Source organism: Suncus etruscus, chromosome 15, assembly GCF_024139225.1.
Source record: "Suncus etruscus isolate mSunEtr1 chromosome 15, mSunEtr1.pri.cur, whole genome shotgun sequence".
Classification (NCBI taxonomy): domain Eukaryota; kingdom Metazoa; phylum Chordata; class Mammalia; order Eulipotyphla; family Soricidae; genus Suncus; species Suncus etruscus.
The window spans coordinates 92,678,520-92,705,902 of record NC_064862.1 but is presented as its reverse complement, the minus strand read 5'-3'; the positions used below and the strand labels follow the sequence as shown (position 1 = coordinate 92,705,902).

General features: G+C 60.9%; 2 protein-coding genes across 2 annotated transcripts; both read left to right on the top strand.

The window, feature by feature from the left end:
• The first annotated feature begins 222 nt into the window (after positions 1 to 222).
• AP1M1 (adaptor related protein complex 1 subunit mu 1) lies at positions 223 to 6,058 on the top strand. Its single transcript, XM_049787710.1, has 12 exons — positions 223 to 360; positions 1,109 to 1,265; positions 1,494 to 1,561; positions 1,667 to 1,797; positions 3,707 to 3,854; positions 4,413 to 4,539; positions 4,620 to 4,762; positions 4,941 to 5,012; positions 5,264 to 5,422; positions 5,517 to 5,642; positions 5,768 to 5,843; positions 5,948 to 6,058. The coding sequence occupies exons 1-12, from the start codon at positions 319 to 321 to the stop codon at positions 5,968 to 5,970; spliced, it is 1,272 nt and encodes a 423-aa protein (XP_049643667.1). The 5' UTR covers positions 223 to 318; the 3' UTR covers positions 5,971 to 6,058.
• A 16,611-nt stretch (positions 6,059 to 22,669) lies between these two features.
• On the top strand, positions 22,670 to 24,545 carry KLF2 (KLF transcription factor 2). Its single transcript, XM_049788394.1, has 2 exons — positions 22,670 to 23,402; positions 23,890 to 24,545. The coding sequence occupies exons 1-2, from the start codon at positions 22,670 to 22,672 to the stop codon at positions 24,063 to 24,065; spliced, it is 909 nt and encodes a 302-aa protein (XP_049644351.1). The 3' UTR covers positions 24,066 to 24,545.
• Positions 24,546 to 27,383: the final 2,838 nt, after the last annotated feature.

Here is a 27,383-nt window from a genome sequence, read left to right as displayed (position 1 = left end):
ACCAGGTGATGGTCTCCTTGCTTCCAGACTGCCAGCCGTGCCAGGCCAGGCCAGGCCAGCCCCGCCCCGCGCTTTAGCCACGCCCCTATACCACGCCCACACGCTTCACTTCCGGAATACTTCCGCCCGACAAGCGGGACCGGCGTACTGCGCCGGCGTCGGCCTCCCTCGCGCCTGCGCACGGCAGGCCGCTCCTCCCAGGCCGGATATAACGGTCCTCGCGCGGCTGCCGGGGCCGGAAGTGGCGGCGAAGCGTCGCGGGCCGCGCCCGGCCTTGCTCAACGCCCGGCTCTCCCGGCCGCCGCCGCCGCCGCCGCCATGTCCGCCAGCGCCGTGTACGTGCTGGACCTGAAGGGCAAGGTGAGGCGGGTGCCCTCCTCCCTCGCGAGGCCGCGCCCAGGGCACACCCCGAGGTCCGAGGCCTGCGAGGTGCCGGGCTGCGGGGGCCCGGGCTGCGCGTTGCCGCCCTGTTGCTGGGAGGGTCCGGAGCCCGCCCGTTGCTAGGCGACGCCTCCGCCCGTTGCTAGGCGACCGTTGCTAGGCGACCGGCGGGCCCCAGGCCGGTCCCGGGACCTGGGCGTCTGCGGCAGGCGCCACCCGACGGGGCTGTCAAAACGCCCGACCCGAGACCGGCGGCGCCCCTCCACGCAGCGGGAGACCGAGGCAGCTGTCGCGCTCGGCTTGGGGTGCGCTGCGGGGTCCCCCGCGCAGCAAGGACAGAGACTGATGCAGCTGGGGCTCCTGCCCACCCCGTAACCCCGCTTTCCACGCTCCCCGTCCTCAGCCAGAGTCAACAGCCCGGTGGCCCGGACGGCGCCAGCGGCACCCACGCGCCTGCCCTGGCCTGTCCCAGCCCGCCCCAGCCCACCCTGTCTGCACCGCTGCGCAGGCCCTGCTCCCCCGCAGGAAGGGTCCTGGGATGGGCTTCTGTGTTGGACACGGAGCTTGTGCCCCGGGCTGCAACCCCACGGAAGAGCCTCCCAGCGCGTCTGCTCTGGGTGTCTCTGGTCGGGTCAGGGAGATGCTTCCCAGGGTGTCTGCAAGGCTGCGGCCCTGTGCCCCGAAAGTGGCGCTGGGCCAAGTGGGGACGCCTCCTCGGTGCCCGCAGGTGCTTATCTGCCGGAACTACCGCGGGGATGTGGACATGTCGGAGGTGGAGCACTTCATGCCCATCCTGATGGAGAAAGAGGAGGAAGGGGTGCTGTCCCCGATCCTGGCCCACGGCGGCGTCCGCTTTATGTGGATCAAACACAACAACCTGTACCGTATCCTCTGGGTGTTGTCCACATCCCTGAATGTGTCCTGGTCCTGTCCCCATAGTTTCTGCGTGTCCTGAGCTGTCGTCCCATGGTCACTGTGTATTGTACTTAGGGTTGGTTCCTAGACTCTGTCCACATGGGGACCCATGTCCCAGGCTCTGTTACCCTCTCTCTGGGCCCCTGCAGTGGGGGTAGGGGTGCTGTGCCAGCCCGGAGGCCCCTTAACTGCTGCAGTGGTGGCCACGTCTAAGAAGAATGCCTGCGTGTCCCTAGTCTTCTCCTTCCTCTACAAGGTGGTACAGGTGAGTGTCTGCAGGCAGTGTCCACCCACTCCTCCCTCTGCCCACCCAGGGATCCCAGGGCAGCTTGGGGTGCCCCTAACCCACCCCTGCCCTCTACCCACCCAGGTATTCTCCGAGTACTTCAAGGAGCTGGAGGAGGAGAGTATCCGGGACAACTTCGTCATCATCTACGAGCTGCTGGACGAACTGATGGACTTTGGCTATCCCCAGACCACAGACAGCAAGATCCTGCAGGAGTGAGTGAGGGCGGGCCGGGCCATGGACAAGAGGATCCTGCAGGAGTGAGTGCGTGGGGTGTGGAACCCACAGACACTTAGGGAGGGGTCCCCTGCGCTCTCCCTCCCTGGTCTCTCAGAGAAGCCAGAAGCCAGGGAACTTGCCCCCATCTCCTTGTCCCCCATTGTTACATTAAATAATTAATGATGGAGCTGGGTGGTTAAGGATGGATGGAGGGATTTTTCTCTGCCATCCCAGGCCACTTGGCTCCGCAATCCCCATTCAGCTGGCGGGTCCCAGGTTTAGGAGAACGGCAGAATCAGACTCATCCAGAGACAGGCATATCAGGAAGCATCAGCTTTATTCATGCCCTATCCACCACATGTGTGGCCTATATCATAACCTTTTAAGCATTTGCTATTCTTAGCTTGCGGCTTTGGGCCGGATTAGGCGCTTTTCGCTGCTTTTCTGCCACAGGGTTGGAGTTCTTGGCTGATTGCAGCTGCCTTTTCTCCCCTCCGGTTGGCACTTTGCAAGCAGGTTCTCGGCCACAGCTTTTTTTTTTTTTTTTTTTTTGGGGGGGTCACACCTGGCAGTGCTCAGGGGTTATTCCTGGCTCCATGCTCAGAAATTGCTCCTGGCAGGCACGGGGGACCATATGGGGCGCCGGGATTCGAACCGATGACCTCCTGCATGAAAGGCAAACGTTTTACCTCCATGCTATCTCTCCGGCCCCCGGCCACAGCTTTTTTGCTGGGGGCTTTTGGATGTTCAGAGTTCTAAAAGTCCAGTCCGAAATTTTCAAAGTCGAAATCCAAATTCAAGCCGAAGGTTGTTGTCAGAAAATCAGTCCACTTTCAATACTGTCTTTTTTTCTCCTCCATTTCCAATCTAGGCTTTTAATCAGTCTTTGAAGAGGCGGAGGTTTTTGGAAAAAGGATTTTTGGCAACAAAGTTTCAGTCCTGAGTCTTGGATGGGAGTGATACAAGTTTTCAACTCCCCTGTTTTACTGATATTTTTGCCCCTAGAAGGGGTCTCGGCCATCTTTGAACATGGCTTCACGTGGCCAAACACTTTGGGCTGACTCCATCTGAAAAGAGCCAAAATGAAACAGAAGAGCAGAAATCTCACCATATTCGCTGTTTTCTTGGGTCCAGGTTTCAGGTCAGAGTTCGGAGCACCAGATGTTGCATTAAATAATTAACAATGGTGGTGGATGGAGAAGGATGGATAGAGGTATTTTTCTCTGCCATCCCAGGCCACGTGGCTCCGCAATCCCCATTCAGCTGGCGAGTCCCAGGTTTAGGAGAACAGCGGAATCAGACTCATCCAGAGACAGGCATCAGGAAGCATCAGCTTGATTCATGCCCTATCCACCACATGTGTGGCCTATATCCTAACCTTTTAAGCATTTGCTATTCTTTTTTTTTTTTTTTTTTTTTTTGGTTTTTTGGGCCACACCCTGTGACGCTCAGGGGTTACTCCTGGCTATGGGCTCAGAAGTCGCTCCTGGCTTCTTGGGGGACCATATGGGACGCCGGGGGATCGAACCGTGGTCCGTCCTAGGCTAGCGCAGGCAAGGCAGGCACCTTACCTCCAGCGCCACCGCCCGGCCCCGCATTTGCTATTCTTAGCTTGCCCTGCATCTTAAGTCCTTTCAGCCATCTTCCCTTTGACCTCCATGCTGGCCAAAGACCGAAAGGACCCCTAATCCCCTGGGTCAAAGGCTTATCTACCTTTTCCAAGACCCCTCCCAGGAAATGGGTGGGGTCTTGCAGGTAAGGTCAAGTTACCTAGGAAGAAAGGGTGGGGGATGAGGCTTCACCCCATGAAGGCCAAAAGTCTAGCATGTGAGTGTCTGGGACAGAGGGGCAGCACCCCAGAAGGATGGAAGCCTCAGCCCCTCACTGAGCCCGCCTCTCACACAGGTACATCACTCAGGAAGGCCACAAGCTGGAGACCGGGGCCCCTCGGCCCCCTGCCACTGTCACCAACGCCGTGTCCTGGAGGTCAGAAGGGATCAAGTACCGGAAGAACGAGGTGTTCCTGGATGTGATCGAGTCCGTCAACCTCCTGGTACGTCACAGTCGGACTGCGTGCTGTCCACGTGCTGTTGCATGTTGTCTGTGTGCTGTCTGTGCCGTGTACATGTTGTCTGTGTGCTGGTTTGAGTTCCAGCTCTGGTTTGAGTCCCTGGGACCATGTTCTGTTGCCCAGGCCCTCACCCTCAGCAGTGTTTTAGGGCCTCCTGGCCCCTTATTAGTGTGTTGGCATTTTGGGGTGTCCTGGGAACAGAATCGGTCATTTCCAGTCTGGTTTATCCCACCCCCACGCCTCGTGCCTCGGAGGCTGCTCCTGGCTCCCATGAAGGCCAGATCAGCCCCTGGCTGTGGGTCCTGCTCATCCCACAGGGATAGGGCTACCAGAACCTCAGCACCGCCTTCCAGAAGAGGGGTCTCAGTGTCCGGAGCCCCAGGTGGGCTCCGGGACAGGGTCTAGCGTGGGCGTCGACATCAGACACGGGCCCCTTTGCCCGGCACTGCCCCAGAGCCCCGCCCTGGTGGATGGCACAGCCTGGGATACAGGAGGTAGGGGACCCTAGGTGGCACAGCGACGGACCCGCCCCACCCCCAGGTGAGCGCCAACGGCAACGTGCTGCGCAGCGAGATCGTGGGCTCCATCAAGATGCGCGTGTTCCTGTCGGGGATGCCGGAGCTGCGTCTGGGCCTCAACGACAAGGTGCTGTTCGACAACACAGGCCGTGAGTAGTCGGGCTGCGGGGGCGGGTGGGGGGGAGCCGGGCCGGGCGGAAAGAGCGCTGCCCACCACCCGCCCCCCCAGGCGGCAAGAGCAAGTCGGTGGAGCTGGAGGACGTCAAGTTCCACCAGTGCGTGCGGCTGTCGCGCTTCGAGAACGACCGCACCATCTCCTTCATCCCGCCGGATGGCGAGTTCGAGCTCATGTCCTACCGCCTCAACACTCACGTGGGTCTGGGGCCCGGGGCGGGGACAAGCGGGGATGGGCGTGGTCAGAATGGAGGGCATGGCGTCTCCGGGTGTGGCCAGGTGAAGGCTTGATGGGCAGGGAGCGAGGGGCGCGGGTTGGTGAAGGGCGTGGGTGGGGCCAGGTGAGGGGCTGACGCTGACGGCTGCGCCTGCACAGGTGAAGCCTCTGATCTGGATCGAGTCTGTGATCGAGAAACACTCCCATAGCCGCATCGAGTACATGATCAAGGTGCGCCCCCCAAAAGTAGCCACTGGGGCCCCCGGTGTGGTGCCCACACGGCGTCTCTTCAGGGCTCCGCTGGCCCGCGGCACACGGTTCCACCCTGTGGGTGCTGCAGCGCGGGGCGGCCCCAGAGCCAGGGATCCGGCCAGGAAGGCGCCACGGACGGGGGGCCAGGGCTTCGGAGAGAGGCAGAGGGCGGGAGGCAGAGGGGCCCCCACCCACCCGGTCACCCCATGGAGGCCGCGCGGGGTCCGCAGGCCAAGAGCCAGTTCAAGCGTCGCTCCACGGCCAACAACGTGGAGATCCACATCCCGGTGCCCAACGACGCCGACTCGCCCAAGTTCAAGACCACGGTGGGCAGCGTCAAGTGGGTCCCCGAGAACAGCGAGATCGTGTGGTCCATCAAGTCCTTCCCGGTGAGCGTGAGCGGGCCCCGACTCGGGCCTAGGTGGGGGCTCCGCGTCTCCCGGCCCTCCTGAACCCCGCACCCTGCACCCGTTGGCTCCGAAGGGCGGCAAGGAGTACCTGATGCGGGCGCACTTCGGGCTGCCCAGCGTGGAGGCGGAGGACAAGGAGGGCAAGCCCCCCATCAGCGTCAAGTTCGAGATCCCCTACTTCACCACCTCGGGCATCCAGGTGCTCGGCCCAGCCCTGCCCTCTGCCCACCGCCCCAGGGAGCATGGTCCAGGACCGACCCCGCGGGCATGCCCGGTCCGTCTGCCGTGGACCGGCACTCAGGCCTGCCCCGTGTCCGCCCCCAGGTGCGCTACCTGAAGATCATCGAGAAGAGCGGGTACCAGGCGCTGCCCTGGGTGCGCTACATCACCCAGAACGGAGGTGCGCGGGGCGGATCGGGCGGAGGGGCGGGCGATCAGAGCGGAGGCTGCAGGCTGGGGACCGGAGATGCTCACCCGCCTCCTGCCTCCTACCTCCTGCCGCAGACTACCAGCTCCGGACCCAGTGAGAGGCCCGCGGCCGCCACCCTGGACGAAGAGGCCCTTGGGGCGCCCTGGAGCAAGCGCCCTGGAGGGCCCCAGCACCCTGGACCCCGCAGCCTCGGGTTCGGCTGGAAGGGCCTCTCAGCCCCCGGGGCTTTCCTGGGCCGGGCCTTGGGGCCTTCGTCCCGAGGCGGCTGGGGGCTGGGGGCGGGCGGTGCCCGCCCGACCCCCACCACCACCACCGCCCGGGCCACCCTGAAGCACTTGGGGCCCGGCCGACCCGCCACCCCGCCGCGTCAGTGTTCAAACAGCCTGCGGGGCCCCCGCGCCCGGCGCCCGTCGTTGCCAAGTTGCCAGTTCATTAAACGCGTTTGATCGCCGCGAAAGCTCCTTGCCTGGCCTGCGCCCCCGGGCGGGGAGGGCGGCGGAGAGGGCCGGGGATCCTCGGGTCGCTCGGCGGCAGGGCCCGGTCCGGGTGCGCGCGGGGGGCAACGCAGGGCGGGCCAGGTCCGCCGCCCCCGCCGCGTCCCCCAGGCCCGGACTGGCTCGAGCAGGCGGCGCTTCCGGGCACGGCCTGCAGGGGGCGCGCGGGGCTCGGGAACGGGCGTCAGGGGCATCGCGGGCCGGGAGGGCGCAGGCCTCGCACGCGGCCGCCGAGGGTTGGATCCCGGGTCTCCGCACAGGCCTCTGCACCCCCGAGCGCCGCCAGGTGGGAGTCCTGAAAGCAGAGCCAGGAGTAGCCCGGGATCAAAGCAACGGAAAAAGAGAAACGAGGCGATCAGGGGCCTGGGCCGGCCGGGCTGCCGCCCTGCGTCCCTCCCTGAGCCGCTTCCCACCGGGCAGGGCAGGCGCAGGCGAGGAAGCTGAGGCCGGCACGAGCGGTAGGGGGTGTTGGACAAAGGGTCAGTCCTGCTCCGGACTCGTCCCCTGCCCCTGGGTCCCACCGTGCACCATGGGCTGAGGCTCAGGGGGACGGGGCCTAGAGGGGACACGAGGGACCGTGACTCAAACCCAGGCTCCGCTGCCCTCTGCCTCCAAGCCGCGATGGATTCTTGGGTCCCAGGACCCCTCAGCTCTCGCCCTCTCAGGGGGCCAGGCGCCCGTGCCTGGCCTGTGCAGCAGACAGGAGGGGACAAGAGGCCTTGTTCTGTGGGGTTCTGTGCAGGGCCTTGGGGAAGGAACAGTTGGCACCCATGGCCCAGGTGGACGTGGGAAGCCCGTGGACTCTTCCCAGGGCCAGCCCGGTGAGCTGCACATCCACTGAACCCCAGCCACAGTCCCCCTTCTTTCTCGGTGGCAGACTCGGCTTCCCCTCCCCCATCACCCCTTCCAGCTGAACCCGAGGCTTCGGGCCGGGGGACACCAACTCCCCGACTCGAGGCGCAGGGGCGCTGTGCGGCACTCTGGGCTCTCATCCTTGACCCCGTGCTCCCCGGGGAGCCCCACAATCACGGGCCGTCTCCGTGACCCCTTCCCGAGCCACTGCAGCTCCTGCCGGCCCGGGACAGCCTGTCCCCTGCGTGGAGCTGAACCCCGGCCGGCCCTGGGGTCACCGATAAGGCCTCGGCGCTCGGCTATCGGCAGGAAACATCTTGGCAGGCCAGGAAGCCACGCGCTGCCCGCCTCAGCCTATGGGCGGCCAGATATTTTGGGAGCCGCTATATAAGCCCGGCTGGGCCCTCGCTCCCGGGGGAAGCGGCAGCTCCAGGCTCCTCCATCCTCGGCCACCGGGTCCCAGCGAGGGGCCGGGCAGCGGGGACCGGGCAGGGGCGACCTGCGGGACCCTCACACCCACCCTCGCCTCCCTCAGCCCTCCAGTCTACCCCTGGTGACGCACAATCTGGTCCCACTCTGCCGCTTCCCCAGCATGATCAGGGTCGGATTCTTAAAGTCAAGCCGTCACCCGTCACCCCACCCCACTCCCAACTCCTTGGGACCCTGAAGCCCAGAGGCTGCAAGACCCCAACTCGGGGCCACACAGCAGGCCGAGGCCGGGTCTCTCTATTTCTGTCTCTGCCTGCCTGTCTGACTGTCTCTCTCTCTCACCCCCCATGCGTCCCTCAATGGGCCTGGGACTCCCACTGGGCACCTTCACACCGAGGCCCCCTCCCCACACTGGGGCCGGACAAACCCGCCCTGGGCAGCAGGAAAAGTGAAACGCAGAAGTGAAATCGCGCCGCGGTGGCGGCTGCCAGTCAGGGCCGGGGGAGGCCAAGCGTATCGCTATGTAAAGCGGGAGGCACCTGCGCCCTTGGCCCATGGCCCTGCCCGCTTTCCAGCTGCGCCTGTCTGCCGCGGAGCCCTCGGTCCCCCCCCCCCCCGCCTGGGAGGCAGGAGCACACATGACCCATGCACACGCATGAACCACATAGGCACGAACCACAAACACACACGAACCACAACAGTGCTATGATGCAGTCACACATGTACATGTGTGTACATGTCATGCACACTCCACATGCATATGGTGCCACGAACATGCCAAGCACACACAGGACCACGCGCACTGCACACATGTGACCCTTACAAACGTGTGTGTCTGTACAAACCTGCACACTGGGGCATGTGCCGGTATAAACCTGCACACACATGTGCCCCGAACCATGGCCAGGCAGGGCCCCTCCCCTCCCTCTCCGCTGTCCTGATTCAAGACGGTGTCTGTGGCCCAATTGCTCGAACAGCTGGGGAGGGGTCGGCCCTGCTCAGGCCTGAGACCCCTTCCCGCACGCTAACCCCTCCCTCAGCTCTCCTTCAACCCCTCATTTTCTGTTTGTTTTGGGGCCACACCCAGCGGGGCTCAGGGGTTCCTCTTGGCTCTGTGCTCAGAAATCGCTCCTGGCAGGCTCAGGGGACCCTATGGGATGCCAGGGCTCGAACCCAGGTCAGTTCTGTGCAGGGCAAAGGCCCTGCCGCTGCCTGCAGTTCCTCCTTGCACCCCTTCCTCACCCCCTCTCCTGTGCACAGAGCCTCTCCCCTGCGGGTCAATAGAAAGATGAGACCAATGCTTCCCCATCTCCCTCCCCCACCTGTTCCTCATCTGCAAATGGGGTCCTTGCAGATCAACCTAAGAGCCAGCTTGTGGATGGGAGGACAGTCCAGGTCCCCAGCAGAGCCTGGGAATGGGAGTCCCACAGTCCACCCTCCCCTGGGCTCGAATACATGGGGTCAGCCGGACCCTGCGGGGCGTTGCCTGCTTGGTGTATCTAGGAGACAGTTGCATTCCCTCCCAGCCCCCCTGCACCCCACAGAGCCCCGCAGGGCACTGCCCAGGGAGGACTGGGTGCTAGCAGGGTCAACCCCAGCTCTTTCTAAGAAGCCCGTGGGGTAACATCCTCCCCAGCAGGAAGAAACAGGAACAGGCATGTGGGTGCAGCCTGGAGCACCGAAGAGATGGGCAGATGCAAATGTGGGGGCCCTGGGCCCACTTCCCCTTTGCCTCGCTGGCCTGGGCAGCCACCTGGACAGAACAAGACGGAGGGTTGGAGACCCCCCCAGACCAGACCAGCCCTTCTGCGCGGTGTTCCTGGCCGTTGCGGGATCAGACCTGAGGCCTCGTGGGTGGAGAACTCCCCACCAGGGTCATTTCACTCAGATCAGCGCCCAAGAACCTTAAATCTTCATAGAGTGACACAGAGCGCAGTGGGGAGAGCGTTGGCCTTGCATGCAGCTGACCCCTGGGTTCGATCCTCGGCATCCCATCGAGTTCCCTGAGAACCTCTGGGTGTGATCCCTGAGCACAGAGCCCTTGAGCACAACTGTGTGTGGCCCAAAACCCAAACAAAGCTCACCCCTATGTGACACCATTGTCTTTTCTCATCTTTTCACAGGTCCCCACATGAAACCCTCATCTGTACTTTCGACACCCCTATCAGCCTGGACACTTGGTCTCTGCATTCCTGCAGCCGGGCGCCTTCACGGCCCAGACCTGAATCCTGGGGTGACCAGGCTCAGCCCCACGCAGCGACTCCACAGCTCTGAGAAACAGCCATGCTGACATCGCCTCAGTCATGCCCCACCGTGCACTGGCACCAAACGACACATGACCATGACACATGCAAGCGCATGTGCAAACATGAGTGACAGGTATCACATGAGTGTAGGTACCACTACACATTTATGCACACGCGAGCCCCTTGTCCATCCATGGCTTCGGGTGCCCTAGCGGTGGCCCTGAGACCCTCTCCCTGTGGCCTCTCCATGGCCCTGCTCAGGGTGTCCTGTCATCAGACACCTGCGGAATCAGGCGCTGGAGTGATAGCACAGCAGCAGGGCATTGGCCTTGCACGTGGCCAACACAGGACAGACCCCCCCTTTGGAATGCCGATACGTATCTCATAGGGTCCCCCGAGCCTGCCAGGAGTGATTTCTGAGTGCAGGGCCAGGAGGAATCCCTGAGCAAGGTCGGGTGTGGCTCAAAAAACAAAACAAAACAAAACAAAAAAAAACCACCTGCAGAATTACTTTTCCTTTCACCTTTTCTGAGTTAATTAACACAAGTTCCTTTAGTTAATCAACCCTGACCCTTAGGTGATGGATATTACATTCGGGCTCATAAAAATGGCAGCAAAAGTAGAAGCTAGGCTGACTCAGTGAGATTTTTTTTTTTTTTTTTTTTTTTTTTTTGGTTTTTGGGCCACACCCAGTAACGCTCAGGGGTTACTCCTGGCTATGTGCTCAGAAGTTGCTTCTGGCTTGGGGGACCATATGGGACACCGGGGGATCGAACCGCGGTCCGTCCAAGGTTAGCGCAGGCAAGGCAGGCACCTTACCTGTAGCGCCACTGCCCGGCCCCTGACTCAGTGAGATTTAAGAAGCTGTTCAACAAGCTGGAATATACTTTACCAGTGACTCTGCCTCACGTCTTGTGCAAAACTGCAAGCTGAAACCCCACAGTGTCCCCTGGGGTCCCTGCAGGAGCCTGGGCTCTGTCCCTGCTGCAGGTGGGGCACCACCTTCACCAGAGACATAATGGGGTACCATGAGCCTGACTTCAGGAGTTACCACCACCACCACCACCACCACCACCACCACGGGCACACGCGCACACACACGCACACGCGCGCGCACACACACACCACACACACACACACACACACACACACACACACACACACACACACACACACACACACACACACAGCAGGTCCTGCCCAGGCCGGCGCCTCTGGGTGACGCAGGGACTCAGGCTCAGAGCAAATATTCCTCAAGTGCATGCTTGAGGTAGGCGGCTCAGCGGCAGGCAGGGCGGGGGAAGGGCTCTCTCAAGGGAAAGCAGAATGGGGCAACAGAAAGTTCTAGAACCATGGGGCAGTAGCCACAGCACAGCTGGAAAGGCGTACGCCTTGGCCTTGCATGCAGCCAACCTGGGTTCCATCTCCAGCATCCCATAGGGTCCCCCGAGCCTGCCAGGAATGATTCCTGAGTGCAGAGCCAGGAGTAGCCTCTAAGCACTGCTGGGTGTGGCCCCCAAAACTCAAGAAGATTTTGGTACTTGGTGCACCCATTTCCACCTCTTGAGACTCCTCCCAGCCCAGGACACCCCATATCTTTGCCCCATATCCATTGGGGCACTGGCCCGCCAAGCTCAGAGCTTCCAGAGGGACACTGGATAAACTCCCCCAGTCCCACACGGCAGCGTTCAGGCCCTGGAGATGGCACAGAACACACAGGTGCTGCCACGAACACGTGTGTGCTGCTGTGAACTCTGTGCTACATGAACATGTGTGTTGGGGACTTCTGTTGGGGACGGAACTCAGCTCTTCCCTTAGGACAGATTTGGATTGTGTGTGTGTGTGTGTGTGTGTGTGTGTGTCTGTCTGTCTGTGTCTGTGTCTGTGTCTGTCTGTGTCTGTGTGTGTGTGTGTGTGTGTCTGTGTGTCTGTGTGTCTGTGTGAGAAACATCACCTGGTGACTCAGTTTCCCCTGGGAGCACCTGCTCTCGAGGCTGATTCAGGAGCCGCCTGTCCTGGCCAGCCCAAGCTTTTTTTTTTTTTTTTTTTGGTTTTTGGGCCACACCCGTTTGACGCTCAGGGGTTACTCCTGGCTATGTGCTCAGAAATCGCCCCTGGCTTGGGTGGACCATATGGGACGCCGGGGGATCGAACCGAGGTCCTTCCTTGGCTAGCGCTTGCAAGGCAGACACCTTACCTCCAGCGCCACCTACCCGGCCCAGCCCAAGCTTTTTTAACCCCAGCAGAAACCCCAGTTTGGCCACGGGCCAGTCTGGAGCCCCGACTGTGCCCAAGGGTGCGGCCCTGCCCTCGGCCGGCCTCCCTCGGCCCTGGATAATGACAGGCCTGTGGCCGCGACCCCGTGGGGGGGCCCAGTGGGCTATTTGTGGACGAGGCGCAGGCAAGCAGGGTTTGAAGTGGCCAAATATAGCTGCACACGGCCACAGCGGGGACCAGATTGGAAAGGAGGCGATGGTGGTGGTGGTGGCGGCATGGGCCGGGAGGGCAGGCAGGCGGGGCCTCGGCCTGGAACCCACAGCCGAGAGCCCAGATAGGGAGGCAGGGGGCATGCTGCCGGGGAAGAATGTTCCAGCATGAGACAGCGGCTTTCGTGCCTCTGAGCTGAACAGGCTGTCATGGGGTCCCCCTCTTGTCGTGCTCGAGACACTGAGGGTCCTTCCCATGACCTGTGTCACTGGGCAGGGTCGGACCCTGGCCTTGGGTGCACTGTGGACAGTGGGGAGAGCAGAATGAGCAGGTGCCCCCGGCCCTAGTACGAGGCACTGAGGACTGAGCCAGGGGCTAGCGAGATGGGGGGACGGTGGCGCCCCCAAAACCGACCCTGTGGCTGTGAGGGGGGCAGGCCTGGAGGGAGCTTCAGGCTCCCAAATCTCCCTCCAGGCCTGCCGTTCCCGGGCTCCAGGCTGGCGTGCGTGAGCAGGACACAGGCCAAGCCGGGTTTCCTGAGCCCGGAGAGGAAGCCCCGGCTGCAGGGAAGCGGGTTAAAAATAACCCGGGTATATAAAGCCGAGCCAGGCTCACTCTCCAGCGCAGCTGCGGACAGGTGGCCAGCCCCGGACTGTGTCAGCCGCCAGCACGGGGTCCCCTCTTCTCCTCTCCCAGGCCAAGAGCCACAGCAGGCCTGGCCCTGCCTCAGTTTCCCCCTCCTCCATGCCACTCGCTCGAAGAAGTCTCTCTCCACCACCTTTCTCCATCCCTTCCCCTCCTTAGAAATTAAAGCTGGGGGGCAGGAGTGATAGAACAGCAGGGAGGGTGTTTGCTTTGTATGTGGCTGACCTGGGTTCAATCCCCGGCATCCCATAGGGTCCCCTGAGCCTGCCAGGAGCGATTTCTGAGCACAGAGCAAGAAGGAACCCCTGAGCCACTGGATGTGGCCCCCAAACCACAAAGAAGTAAATAAATTAAACAAAAACTGTTGTGTTTTGTTTTGTTTTTAAAGAAAGGGAATAAAGACGTAGCCTGGTGGGAAGTCAGGTGGGCCAGGGCTGGTTCACTTTGCCTCGGGTGGCCTTTGTCCTTGCCCCGACCATCCCCGTGTCTGGCCTTGGGCTCGGAGGTACTCGAAGGCCCCCCATTCCTCAGCTCGAAGAAGCAGGCACTGCTGGGCCGCCTGGGAGAGTGAGCGGAAGCCAAACACTAGATCTCGGCCAGCCTAAACCCCAAAGATAAGGGGAAATAAAGGAAGGACAAAGTGCCCAGCATGACCGTGGCTGGGGCGACACAGGAGTTTGTCCGCAGCCCACAGGGTCCCAGCACTGCCAGGAATGGCCCAAAACCCTGAAGGAAAGAAGTAAAACTAGTGTTTGTGAGGTCATACCTTGCATTGCTCTGTGCTCAGGAATGAGCCTGGTGGGGCTCAGGGGTGCTGGGTGTTGACCCGGGTTGGCCAAGTGCAAGGCTTCCTCCACCTCTGTGTTCTCTCGATCCCCCACAAAAGCTTGTGGATGTGCGTTTTAGGTTTCTCACTGGGAAGTGTCAGGCCCCCAAATCTGAGCAATGTGGCCATGTTCATGTCGCTCAGAATGAAGGGGCATGAGGGTCCCCAACATGGATTCCAGGGTAGGCTTCCTCTCCCTGCTCAATAGAGACTCTGAGATGAGGGGTCAGACCCCATCTTCTAGCACACCAGAACTTTATTTTTCTTGGGGGGGGGGGTGTCACACCCAGTGGTGTTCAGGGGTCACTCCTGGCTCTGTGCTCAAAAATTGCTCCTGGTGGGGCCGGAGAGATAGCACAGCAGTAGGGTGTTTGCCTTGAATGCAGACCAGGGTTTGATCCCCAGCAACCCATATGGTCCCCCAAGCCTGTCAATAACAGAGCCAGGAATAACCCCTGGGTGCTACTGGGTGTGGCCATAAAGCCAAAAAAAATTTTTTTTAATTTGATTTAAAACTTTAATTTTGGGGAAGCTGGAGCGGTGGCACAGTAGTAAGGTGTTTGCCTTGCCCGTGGCTGACAGAAGACAGACCGCAGTTCGATCCCCTGGCATCCCATATGGTCCCCCAAGCCAGGAGCAATTTCTGAGCTCATAGCCAGGAGTAACTCCTGAGTGTCACAGGGAGTGGTCAAAACAAAATAAAACAAAACAACTTTAATTTTTTTTTGTTGTTGCTGCTGCTTTAGGGCCACACCCGAAGGTGCTCAGGGATCACTCCTGGCAGTGCTTGGGGGACTCTATGGGATGCCGAGGATTGAGCCCGGGTCAGTCATGTGCAAGGCAAACACCCTCCCCACTGTGCTCTCACTCCAGCCCTTTTTTTTCTTCTAGTTTAGAGCATTGTGATTTACAAAGTGATACATAATTGAGTCTTAAACATACACTGTCTCCGGGACAGTCCCACCCACCACCAGCGTCCACCTCCCTTCACCATTAGAGCCAGGCCACCACCCCCGCCCAGCCCTCCACTGTGACAGGCTGGTTCATAAGTTCGGTTGTTCAAGTTTGAGTCTCGGGATTTCAGCATTGTTGAGATTGAGTTCTGTTTTGTTTTGATTTTTGGGCAACACTGGCCGAGGCGCTCAGGGATTAACTCCTACACTTGATCTTAGCCAACAGGCCGAGATGCAATGGGGATTAACTCCTGGCTCTGTGCTCAGGAATCACTCCTGGCAGGCCCTGGGGGACCCTCTAGGATGCCCGGGTTTGATGCCCTGGGTTGGCCATGTGCAAAATAACGCCCTACCCACTGTGTACCACTCTGGGCCCCTAGTTCTGTCCTTCCTTAACCCCACCAATGATGCCCCTGATTTCACATCTGTCTTTCTCCTCCACTCAACTTCTTTCCTTCTCCTCAATAGACTGGGGGCCATTTTTTCCCTTTCACTTGAGTTATTATCATCATTGTTATTATTATTGTTGCTCGTGGTGGTGGTGATGTTTTCATGATTTGGCTCTGGGCCACACCTACAGTGATTCCTGCTGGGAATGGAGGGGGGGAGGTGAGTAGGGTTGGCTCTGTTGTGACCCTGATTCCGAGTCCCTTCCTGGCCGTGGGTTTGTGCACGAGCTTGCATGATGGTCCTGGTGTGGCACGCGTGCTACTTAATTGCACACGTGCTCACATGTGGAGGTAAAAACACAGCAGAGGGCTGGAATGATGGCACAGCGGTAGGATGTTTGCCTTGCATGTGGCCAACCCAGGACAGGCCTGAGTTCTATCCCTGGCATCTCATAGGGTCCCCCCAGTCTGCCAGGAGCGATTTCTGAGCACAGATCCAGGAGTAAGCACTGCCGATGTGGCCCTAAAACAAAAGAAAAATTAAAAAAAAAAAACGGGCCGGAGAGATAGCACGGCGGTAGGGTGTTTGCCTTGCATGTGGCTGACCTGGGATGGACCTGAGTTTGATCCCCAGTATCCTATATGGTCCCCTGAGCTTGCCAGGAGCAATTTCTGAGTACAGAGCCAGGAGTAACTCTTGAGCGCTGCCGGGTGTGGCCCATAAACCAAAAATAAATAAAATAAAATAAAAAATAAAAACACAGGGGCCGTCGAGGTGGCGCTAGAGGTAAGGTGTCTGCCTTGCAAGCACTAGCCAAGGAAGGACTGAAGTTTGATAGCCTGACGTCCCATATGGTCCCCCCAAGCCAGGGGCAATTTCTGAGTGCTTAGCCAGGAGTAACCCCCGAGCATCAAACGGGTGTGACCCGAAAAAACAAAAATAAATAAATAAATAAATAAATAAATAAATAAATAATAAATAAAAACACAGGTAGGAACGTGCCTGCCACCCCCCATTGCCTGTCTCCTGTGTCTACACCCACTGGCACTGTGTAAGCGAGTGAGCACCAGCTGGTGAGCCCTTGGGGAACACTCACTCATGCGTGCACACGGGGTGGAGCTGAGTCCAGGGCACAGGGCAGGCGGGCAGGCGGGGAGGCACGCGGGGCACCCCAGCCCTTCCCACCTCTGCGCCTGGAGAAAGTAAAAAGAAAAAGACTTTTTTAAAAACAGGAGAGGAAAAAAAAGCGAAAGAAAAAATGCCTGTTTCCCAAAACTGCGCTCGTGGTGGAAAGTTTCTGCAGTGGAAGAAAAACCTGATTGTTCCAGGGGCGCGGCCTGCCCGGCTGGAAACGGGGCCCTGGGCAGGGGCGCTCTCGGGGCTCGGGTCTGGCTCATGTGCGACGCTGGAAAAATCTGCAAAAACATCCAACAAAAAACAGGGAGTTTCCCAGAAATGCTCCCCGGGCTTACGTAAAGCGGGGATGACGCACTGGGGGCCTCGAGGCCGACACCCACGATCCCCCCCTTTCCCCGTGCCAGGGCCCCTGTGTGCCAACACAGCTGTGATGCAAGCGTGACATCATACTCATCACGCACCCACCTTCCCTCCTGGCTCTGGCTAGATTTTGCAGCTCAGACTCCCGGCCCCATCAGCCGCACCCCCAAAGAAACACACCCCTGGGAGGCTGGCAGTAGACCCAAGTTAGATTTGATTTAAAAAGAGGAAGAAAAAAAAAAAGGCCCCAGAGTTTAGCAAGGAGAAGGGAAGAAAGTGGAGGAGGAGGAGAAACTCAAATATAAAAGGCTGGGGGCCAGGGGCCAAGGTCTCAGGTGCATTGGTGAGATTAAAAATAAAAGGACAGAACTAAATATCCAAGCCAAAGTCAACAATGATGGAATCAAGAGACTCAAACTTGAACAATCTAAACTTTATTTATTTAATTTTTGGTGTTTGGGCCACACCCAGTGGCGTTCAGGGGTCACTCCTGGCTCTACACTCAGAAATCGCTCCTGGACGGGGCCAGAGAGATAGCATGGAGGTAAGGCGTTTGCCTTGTATGCAGAAGGATAGTGGTTCGAATCCCGGCATCCCATTTGGTCCCCTGAGCCGGCCAGGAGCGATTTCTGAGCAGAGAGCCAGGAGTAGCCCCTGAGCACTGCCGGGTATGACCCCAAAACCAAAAGAAAAAAAGAAAATAAATTGCTCCCGGCAGGCTCGCGGACCATATGAGATGCCGGGGATCAAACCCGGGTCTGTCTCAGGTCAGCCACATGCAAGGCAAATGCCCTGCCACTGTGCTATCGCTCCAGCCCCAAACAATCAAAACTTTAAATGAGCCTGTTGTACTGGCAGGCTGGGGGCAGGAGTGGTGGTGTGAGATGTACTTGGGGAACATTGGCGGAGGGAGGTGGACACTGTTGGTGGGCTACATTGTCTGTCTGAAACCCAACTACAAGGACTTTGAAAATCACAAGGGTTTCAATACAATTAAATTTAAAATAAAAGCGTAGGGGCCAGAGTGATTGTACAGTGGTTTGGTTCTTGCCTTGCACCAGGCTGACCCAGAGGAACCTGGGTTCGATATCTGGAGTCCCATATGCTCCCCTGAGCCTGCCAGAAGCCATTTCTGTTTTTGGGGTTTTTTTTTGTTTTTTTTTTGTTTTGTTTTGTTTTTGGGCCACACCCGGCAGTGCTCAGGGGTCACTCCTGGCTGTCTGCTCAGAAATAGCTCCTGGCAGGCATGGGGGACCATATGGGACACCGGGATTTGAACCAACCACCTTTGGTCCTGGATCGGCTGCTTGCAAGGCAAATGCCGCTGTGCTATCTCTCCGGGCCCCAGAAGCCATTTCTGAACACATAGTTAGGAGTAACCCCTGAGCAACACCAGGGTGTGGCCCAACAACAAAACGAACAAATAAAATAAAATAAAAGTGTGGAGGGGGCCAGAGCAATAGCATAGTGGGAGGGCATTTGCTCTACAGTGACAGACCTGGGCTTGATCACAGGCATCTCATAGGGTCCCCGAGCACTGTCAGGAGTGATTCCTGAGCACAGAGCCAGGAGTGAGTCCCTTGAGTCTCTGGGTGAGGCCCACTCCTCCCCCCAAAAAAATAACAACAACAAAAAAAAAACTCCTTTCAGGGAACCAGAATTGTTGCAAGTCAGCCCTTGAAGAGGTTGACTGATGGACGGATAGAGGATGAACACAGAATAATTGCACAGCAGGAAGGGCATTGGCCTTGCACACAGCCAACCTGGGTTCAAGTCTCAGCATCTCACATGGTTCTCAGTTCCCAGAGCCAGGAGCATAGCCAAAACACACACACACACACCACACACACACACACACACACACACACACACTCACAGATGCCAGGAGCATAGCCAAAACACACACACACACACACACACACACACACACACACACACTCACAGATGCCTAAGGACTCCTAAAGGGGAACAGAGAGATGGCAGAGTGAGGAGACGCTTGTCTGACACCCCCAAACTGGCTCTGATGCCTGCTACAAAAATTAATTTTGGGGGTCTGGAGACATAGAACAGCGAGGAGGGTGCTGACCTCACACACACCAAACCTACATTCGATCCCAGGCATCCCAGAGGGTCCCGGGAGCCTGCCAGGAGTAACCCCGGAGTAATGTCGGGTGTGGCCCCCAAATAAAAAGTAATAAATTTTGGTTTGGGGGCTACATCTGACTGTGGGGTGATCCTACTCTCAGTGCTCCCACATCTATCACTGCCTGCACATCTGGGGTCTCCACACTTCCAGCCCTGCCTGTGACCCCAAGACCCCAAAGTTGGCCCTGGTCACCTCATTACAGGACCCTGCCCTGAGCTGGCTTCTCCTGCAGCCAGCTCCCTACGCCTGTCCCCCTGCTGACCTGCAGGCACTGGAGATGCTCAGGCTGCAGTGCTCGGGTGCAGCCTTGCTAGGCTCTTCACTACTCATTTCCTGGAAAAACACCAGTGGAAAGAGGGGGGCACTGCCCCGCAGATGAGGGACTTCCGGCCAGAGCCACAGGCAGGCCTGAGCCAAACCAAGGGGGAACTTGGGGCTCACTCTTTGTTTTGTTTTTGTTTTGTTTTGTTTTGGGCCACACCCATTGATGCTCAGGACTCACTCCGGTCTCTGCACTCACAGATCACAGCTGACGGTGCGTTGGGGACCCTCTGGGATGCCGGGGATCGAACCCGTGGCGGCCATGTGCAATGCAAACATCTTCCCCACTGTGCTGTTCTATATTGCTCAGCCTCTGGGCTCACTCTACAGTGCTCAGAAGCAAACCCAGAACTCTCAGAGCTCAGAACACTCACAGCCCCAACCCTGTCCTTGAGCCCCACGGGGGGGCTGGGGCAGGGCTGAGTATCCAGGTCCTGGAGTAGGATGCCCTCACCTGCCCCGGTTGATTGACCCACCAGGGGCGCTAGGAGTTGGGGAGGCTGCCTTAGGAGGCAGCAGGAACAGGAGGACCGAGTGGCCCAGGAAGGGAGGCGCTGGTTCCTGTGGCCTGGCCACACCCACCTGGTTTTGGTTTTGGTTTTGGGCCACAGCTGATGGTGCTTAGAACTGACTCCTGTCTCAGTGCTCAGGGCTCACTGCTGGCAGGTACAGGGGACTCAATGAAATGCTGGGGATCGAACCCAGGTTGGCTGCGTGCAAGGCAAGTCCTCTCCCCGCCGTGCTCTGATTCTGTAAGAGACATGAAGTCGTTGGGGGTGCCGTGGCAGGGGCGAGCCCATCAGATAGATCATCCTGCCGTTCAACAGCACAGGCTCAGAGAGGTCGAGGAAACAGCAGAAGATACACAGCCTCAGCAACGCCGAGTGTAGTGGGGTTCCCATCGTGAAAGGGGGTGTCCCGTGACCTCGGGACCCTCCTGGTCCCCGCCAGAGTCCCACACAGGGGTTCAAAGTGCCGCCGGAACCCTGAGGAATCCATAATATCCTTGAAGAAAATCAAAGCCTCCGGGCACCAAGCGAAGGTCCAGGACGGGGCCATGAGGGCTGCGGGTCTGTGCGGTGCTGATTGGCAGGGACACCACGCACCGCACGCCCGGGCACGTCCGGCAACCTGGAGCACCTGCACCACCTCCGTTCACCTGAGCCTGCTCAGAGGCGGCTCTTAGCACAGTGCTCCAGGTTCAAGCCCCGTTCTGCCTGCCAAGTGCTCAGAGTCGAGCCAAGACAGGCGCAGAGCAGAGGGATCATGACTGCCCAAGTCCCAGCAGAAGCTTCTAGCAGTGCGTGAACCCCGTCCTGGTGCTGCCTGGAGTCAGAATTTAGACCCTCACGAGGGCAGGAAGCAAGTGTCACATTCATATGCTGCCTGGCAGCTGGGGACCCCTCCGAGATCCTGAGACAGTGTCCTAACAACCCCCCATAAGTCTGTGCCGACTGTCCTTCTGCAAACCGATAGACTGGATGGGGGATCTCGCAGTTCCTAAGACAGGATGATGGGGAGGGTTGTCTGCCCCCATCTGGTCCCAGAGCCCCACAGAGGTTAATCCTGAGCAGAGCTGGGAAGTTACCCCAAATCAAGCCCAAGCCCAGGGGTCTGTCACAGGTGAGACCTAAGGGAGTTTGGGGTGTCCACGAGGACCCCCAGGGACAGTCCATGTGCTTACACCCCTCACGCTCAAATCCCCCCATGGATTCAGACACACACAAACTCATAGACCCACACAAGCTCGCACACATTCAGACGCAGACTCAAGCACCCGAGATACCTCCAGGCACCCACACTCACACCTACAGCTTTACTCAGATACCCACACACTCGCGTTCAGACATCATACACCCGCACTTTCTCTCTCATACATACACTTAGCACCCTCTTGCACTCACACTCGTAACACTGACACGCTCATCACACTCACAACTCGTATACTCACACACATGTATACACTCGACACACCCTCAGGCACTCACACCCCATCTGAGCACTTCGGCACCCTCGGGAAGACAGGTTCGAATGGTCCCTCTTGGTGCACGCCCACTGGGGATACGGAGGCCCGAGGAAGCACTTGCGGGGGTAGCCAGGCCAGCGCTCAGCTGGGCCCCGCCCTCTCCCTTCACTGCCAGGGACCTTTGCTCCGGGTCTGTGGATAGGGGATGTGGCACTAGGGGTCGGTCCTCTTGTTGGTGGGCACCCTCCTCCTGAGTGCCTGCCTGCCTGCCTGCCAGCATAGGGGTCCTGGCGGGAATCCCATCCCCGCACAGGGGCCAGGGCTAAACCAGGTGCCAGCAGGGACGTCCTGGTGCCTTCAGCACATGGGGGGATCTGACCGTCCAGTTGTGGGGTCCCGCCTTCCCCGGGTGGCACCCCGCTGCGAGTGTCCGTTCACAGGGGATCTGGGGACCACCTTCCTTCCCCATCCATCCCCGGTGCTTCTGGGGACCACCTTCCTTCCTTCCCCATCCCCGGTGCTTCTGGTGAACCCGTTGTGCTCATTTCCAGAGGCCCATCTCCGTTCCTTGCGATCCCGAGGACCCCCTTCCCCACCTCCCGCGGCTCCGGGGACGCCCATCCGCGGTGGTTCTGGGGACTCCCTTTTCCCCGTCTCCAACAGCTCTGGGGATGCCCCCATCCCCGTCGCCGGCGACCTCGGGGGCCCCGTCCTCCCCACCTCCCGCGGCTTCGGGGACCCCCCGCTCCCCACACTCGGCGCCTCCGGGGACGTCCCGGATGCCGCCCCCGTGGCTGGCCCGCGCTCCCGCAGGGGGACCCGGGGCCCCGCCGCCGCCGTCCGTGTTGTGCGCGCGCTGTTGCCTCGTCGCCGGGGCGACGGCGGGGGGCGGGCCGGGCGGCCGGGGGAGGCCGGGGGAGGCCGGGCGGGCGGCCGCGGGTCCTGGCGGGCGCAGTGGCCGGGGCGGCCGCCGCCCGCCGGCTTTTATACCGCGGCTAAATTTAGGCCGGGCCGAGCTCGTCCCCATCCGGGACGCGTTTCCGCCGCCGCCGCCGTGGCCCGGCCCCCCGCGCCAGCCGCCCTATAAGGCCGGGCCGGCCGCCCCGCGCCGCACTCGCCCGCTCGCTCGCTCGCTCGCTCGCGCCCGCCCGCCCGGCCCGACCGACCGACCCGCCCGCCCGCCCGCCCGACGCCGCCGGCATGGCGCTGGGCGAGCCCGTGCTGCCCGCCTTCGCCACCTTCGCCAGCCCGTGCCGGGAGCGCGGCGCGCACGAGGTGGGTGCGGGGAGCGGGCGGCGGGCGGCGGCGGGGGCCGGGCCGGGCGCCCGCCCTCGCGCCCGCCGCTCACTCGCCCGCGCCCTCTCTGTCCCCTCTGCCCGCCTGTCCGTCCGTCCCGTCCGTCCGTCCGTCCATCCGCCGGTCCCCGTCCGTCCGTCCATCCGCCGGTCCCCGTCCGTCCGTCCATCCGCCGGTCCCCGTCCGTCCGTCCATCTGCCGGCCCCTGTCCGTCCGCCCCGCAGCGCTGGCCGCGCGCGGAGCCCGAGCCCGGCGGCGGCGCCGACGACGACCTCAACAGCGTCCTGGACTTCATCCTGTCCATGGGCATGGGGCTGGACGGGCTGGGCGCCGAGGCCGCCCCCGCCGCGCCCCCGGCCCCGCCGCCGCCCGCGCCCGCCTTCTACTACCCCGACCCGCCGCCCTACGGCGCCCCGCTGCTGCGCCCCGACCTGGACGCGCCCCCGGCCCCGGCCCCGGCGCCGGGACCCGCGCTGCGCGGCCGCTTCCTGCTGGCCCCGCCCGGCCGCCCGGTCAAGTCCGAGCCCCCCGAGCCGGACGGCGCCTACGGCTGCGCGCCCGGCCTGCTGCGGGGGCCGCGGGCGCTGGAGCTCAAGCGCGAGGCGGGCGACCGCGGCCCCGACACGCCGCCGCTCAGCCCCGACGGCCCCGCGCGCCTCCCCGCGCCGCCCGCGCGCGCGCCCTTCCCGCACCCGCACCCGCCGCCGCCGCCGCCGCACTTCGCCGGGCCCGGCTTCGGCGCGCCCGGGCCGGCCGGGCTGCACTTCGTGCCCACCGTGCCCGCCGCGCCCGCCGCCTTCGGGCTCTTCGAGGACGCCGCCGCGGCCGCCGCCGCCGCCGCCCTGGGCCTGGCGCCGCCCGCCGCCCGCGGTCTGCTCACGCCCCCGTCGTCCCCGCTCGAGCTGCTGGACGCCAAGCCCAAGCGCGGCCGCCGCTCCTGGCCGCGGAAGCGCACGGCCACGCACACCTGCAGCTACGCGGGCTGCGGCAAGACCTACACCAAGAGCTCGCACCTCAAGGCGCACCTGCGCACGCACACGGGTGAGGGGCGCGCGGCTGGGCGGGGGCCTTCAGGGGGTCCCACCACCCCCAGGGGCACGCTGGAGCGGGGCGCAGCCCGGGGAACCAGCCCCACTCTGCGGGCTGGCTTTGCAAGCCAGGGCTTTGCGGAGGCTGGAGGCGCGCTCGGGATCCCGGAGGGCGCACTGGGAAGGGGCGCTCGCCGGAGCCCCGCTCCGCGCGGGTCTGTTTAGCCAGGCTAGAAGAGAAGATGGGGCGTTGGGCAGCGCGCTCGGGACCCCCAGAGGGACAGGGCCCTGCGAGCGCGGGATCCCCGAGGGGGAGCCAGGAAGAGGCGCTGCGCAAAGGCTATCTATCCAGTCTCCAAGCCTGGAGGGAAGGAGGGAGGGAAGACGCACAGGTGCCAAGTGAGCGGGACGGTGCAGGCGCGCCCTGGGGGAGCCGAGTCGGGGTTCGGGGGTTCCCGGGAAACCCTGACCGATCGAGCCCGCCCACCCGTTCTCCGCAGGGGAGAAGCCTTATCACTGCAACTGGAACGGCTGCGGCTGGAAGTTCGCGCGCTCCGACGAGCTCACGCGCCACTACCGCAAGCACACGGGCCACCGGCCTTTCCAGTGCCACCTGTGCGACCGCGCCTTCTCGCGCTCCGACCACCTGGCTCTGCACATGAAGCGCCACATGTAGCCCCCCGCCCCAGCCCACCCGATCCCGACCCCCAAGCCCAGCCCCAATCCCGCGCAAGGCCGTGGCGGGTCCCACGCGCCGGGCTCGGCCCCCTCCCGCCTCCCCAAAAGAAGACACCCCTTCCCCCCCAAAAGAAAAACTGTGACTGGTATTTATTGGACCCAGCTGACCGGGCCGGGCCACGCGCCTGGCCCCCCACCTGAGACTGGAGACCCCACGGAGCAAAGGTTGGAGGGAGCAGCGTCCGTCCACCAGGCTGCACCCCCGGACTACATTCTGTCCCCCACCCATGGTGCAATAAGTCTGGGTGCCCTCCCACCCGCCCCGGCCGGTCTACACTAGTGCGCACCGCGTGTGACTTATGTACATAGGCTGTGACCAGGATTGCTGTAAATAAGGAGCGCCGACAGCTCCAATGTGTGTAATTTTTTTTTATATAAGAACTTGCTGTTTTTTAATTAAAACAAAACAAAAAGTTCAGCACGTTTGGAAGGATGGTTCCTGGGGGCAGGAGGGGCGGGTGCCGGGCAGGGCTTTGGGTCACCAGCTGTGCCACTCACTCAGCTGCCAGGAGCCTGTGGCTTTTTCTCGAAAATTTCAGCACTGCCTTTCAGGACGGGGAAAGGGCTATTTTAAGGCTGTTCTCTGGGCCATAAATTGCCTCTTCCCCACCCCACCCCAACCCCAGAGCTAGGGAAAATCGCTTCCAACTGGCCACCCTCCCAGCTGGGCCTTCTCCCCTTTTGGAAGTTTGAGGTTTAGGCCAAATTTGGGGTGTGGGCGCTCGAGTTTATTTTTATTTTTGAAGGGGCGATGCAGCTTCTCATTGACTCTGCCTTTCATTACCAGTTTTGCCTTAAAGCAAGAGGTTTCATCTACTTAGGGTGTGAGTGTCACACTCAACAGTGCTTGGAGACCGGGCACATCTGGGGTCAGGCTCAGAGTTCCTCCGTTTTTCATTCCTGATCCCTCCCCCCCCATTTTTTGGGGCGCCACACCCAGCGGCCACACCCACTCAGGACTGACTCACAGCTTTGCACTCAGGAATCACTCCTGGCAGGCTCTGGGACCTTTTGGGATACCAGGGATCGAACCTGGATCAGCTGTGTGCAAGAAAAACACCCTCCCTGCCGTCCTGTCGCTCTGGCCCCATCGACCTTTTTTTTTTTTTTTTTTTTTTTTTGGTTTTGGTTTTTGGTTCACACTGGGCGGCGCTCAGAAATCGCTCCTGGCAGGCCCTGGGGACCATATGGGACACCGGGATTCAAACCACTGTCCATCCTGGATTAGCTATTAGCTGTGTGCAAGGCAAACGCCCTACTGCTGTGCTATCTCTCCAGGCCAACCCTACTTCTTTTATATTTTGGTGGGGCCTCCCCAGCAGATTGCTCAGTGCAGTGCCCTGCCAGCGATGCAGGATTTGGGGTGGGACTGAACCTCGCTGCACCCCAGCTCTGTGCTCTGGGGATCAGTGTGGGGCTGGGATGGACCTGGAGAGGTCTGCACAACAATTCACCCCAAGCTCCAGCTCCTTGGTGCAGAGCTGGAGTCATTTTTCCCCCTTTTCTTGGAATTGGGGCCACACCCGGGAGAGCTCAGGGATTGCTCCTGGTGGGGACCTGGGGAACCCTAGGAAGTTAGGTGCTGAAGAAAGCTCTGGGCTCGGCAGAGCCCAAGGTATGTGCCTTCCTACTGTTCTATGGTCTGTTTTGCTTTTGAAGAATCAAGTTCTCCATCTTGTCAGTGAAACGCAGGAATCCACAAAGGCTCGTGGCAGACTTTGTGCATAGTAGGAATGCCCGGGTGCCTAGAACCGACCCCTGGGGCCCTGCTGCTGGCGCGGGAGTCTGGAGAGAGAACCCCGGGGGAGGCAGGCGGCTACTGGCCAGTGGGGAGCCCCTGCCACTCACAGGTTCTCCTTCGTCTGTGCTTGAGGGGCTGTGGGTAACCAGGGTCCCCAGTGATCGCTGTGGCTGGGCCGAGGGTCCTCCCAGGTTGGGCAGCCAGAACCACGAATGAAGCAGAGGTGCCCCTGTGCTGGGGACCGAGTGTGTGTGTGTGTGTGTGTGTGTGTGTGCGCGCGTCCCTGTTCTTGTTTGCATAAGTCTCAGGTGTCCTGTGCATGGATGTCTGCGTGTGCCTTGTGGCATGCACATGAATGTGTCATACATCTTATGTACACATGTACCTGTGTGCATGCCTCCGGCCTCTTCTGCAGTTTCGGGTGGGGGGGTTTCCTTGCGGGGGTGGGCGGCTCTCGCCCCACCCCAAGCTCCCAGCAGCCTCTACTCCTCCAACCTCAGCTCACATGCAGGGCAAGGCGCCCCCCCAGGTCCTGACCCCAGACCCCTGAAAGCTCTTCAAGTCTCTTCCTTGAGGGTTGGCCCAGCCCTGGTGGGTTCGCTCCCCTCCCTGAGATGCCCCACTTGCTAGGAAGGGGTCTTGGGAGGAGCAATCAGCTGGGGCTCCAGAGCGGGTTGGGGCCCAGGAGAAATGAGACTCCCTCCGCTAGGAGCCAGGTTCTGCCTGTTCCCAAGAGTCCTGAAGTCAGATCAGCCCAGACACTGGGCAAGGGTCACCAGCTTTGGAGTGAGGGGCAATGGGGAGGGGAAAGGCCAGGCTGGCAGGGGCAGGGAGGGAACGGGCCCCCAACACCATCACAGAGTTCCTGCAGCTTCTGTTTATTTGTGGTTGAAGCCACAAGAGGCACATTTGTCCCCTCACCAGCCTCAGAGCCGCACCCATAGCCTGCCCGTTCGCTTACTCTCGCTCTCTCTCTCTCTCTCTCTCACACACACACACACACACACACACACACACACACACACACGCGTGTGTCCCTTCACCTGGGGTTGCTGTCACCCCTTGCTATGGTGACCGGGCCCCACATTGGGGCTCAACCCCCGAAATGGGGTCCCTGCAGGCCCATCTCCCTCCCGTCGTGGTGCCAGCTCACACAGGCACACCCAGCTCTTACGTCCTGTCCTGTGACCAGGCCCCACAGATGCCCACTACTGCGGGATCATCCTGGAATGTCCTGGCAACTGAGGCCATGCCCCCTCCCCACGCTTGCTCAAAGGTAGCCAAGCCCCGACCCCTTGTGCCCCACGAAAAGGGCCTGGGGTGCTGTCGGCAGGTTCACAGGACCTGTGCGGGCGGGAAGCCTCTGCAGAGATGCAGTTGGGGCCTCACAGGGCTCCAGCCAGTCACTCCCCCAACCTTCACCCCAGGGTGCCCTTTTGGGGCTGTCCCCACAGCCCAGTGGCACTCTCGGTGCCAGATGCCAACATGCAGCCGTGAGCTTCCAGGTCTGCTGCA

Bases quoted from the DNA above. Each gene is read 5' to 3' on its own strand.
- KLF2 (XM_049788394.1), top strand. From the start codon at position 22,670: ATGGGGCTGGACGGGCTGGGCGCCGAGGCCGCCCCCGCCGCGCCCCCG. The intron at 23,403-23,889 runs GTGAGGGGCGCG...CGTTCTCCGCAG, and splicing joins GCACCTGCGCACGCACACGG to GGGAGAAGCCTTATCACTGC.
- AP1M1 (XM_049787710.1), top strand. From the start codon at position 319: ATGTCCGCCAGCGCCGTGTACGTGCTGGACCTGAAGGGCAAG. The intron at 4,540-4,619 runs GTGAGTAGTCGG...CCGCCCCCCCAG, and splicing joins GCTGTTCGACAACACAGGCC to GCGGCAAGAGCAAGTCGGTG. The intron at 5,643-5,767 runs GTGCTCGGCCCA...GTCCGCCCCCAG, and splicing joins TCACCACCTCGGGCATCCAG to GTGCGCTACCTGAAGATCAT.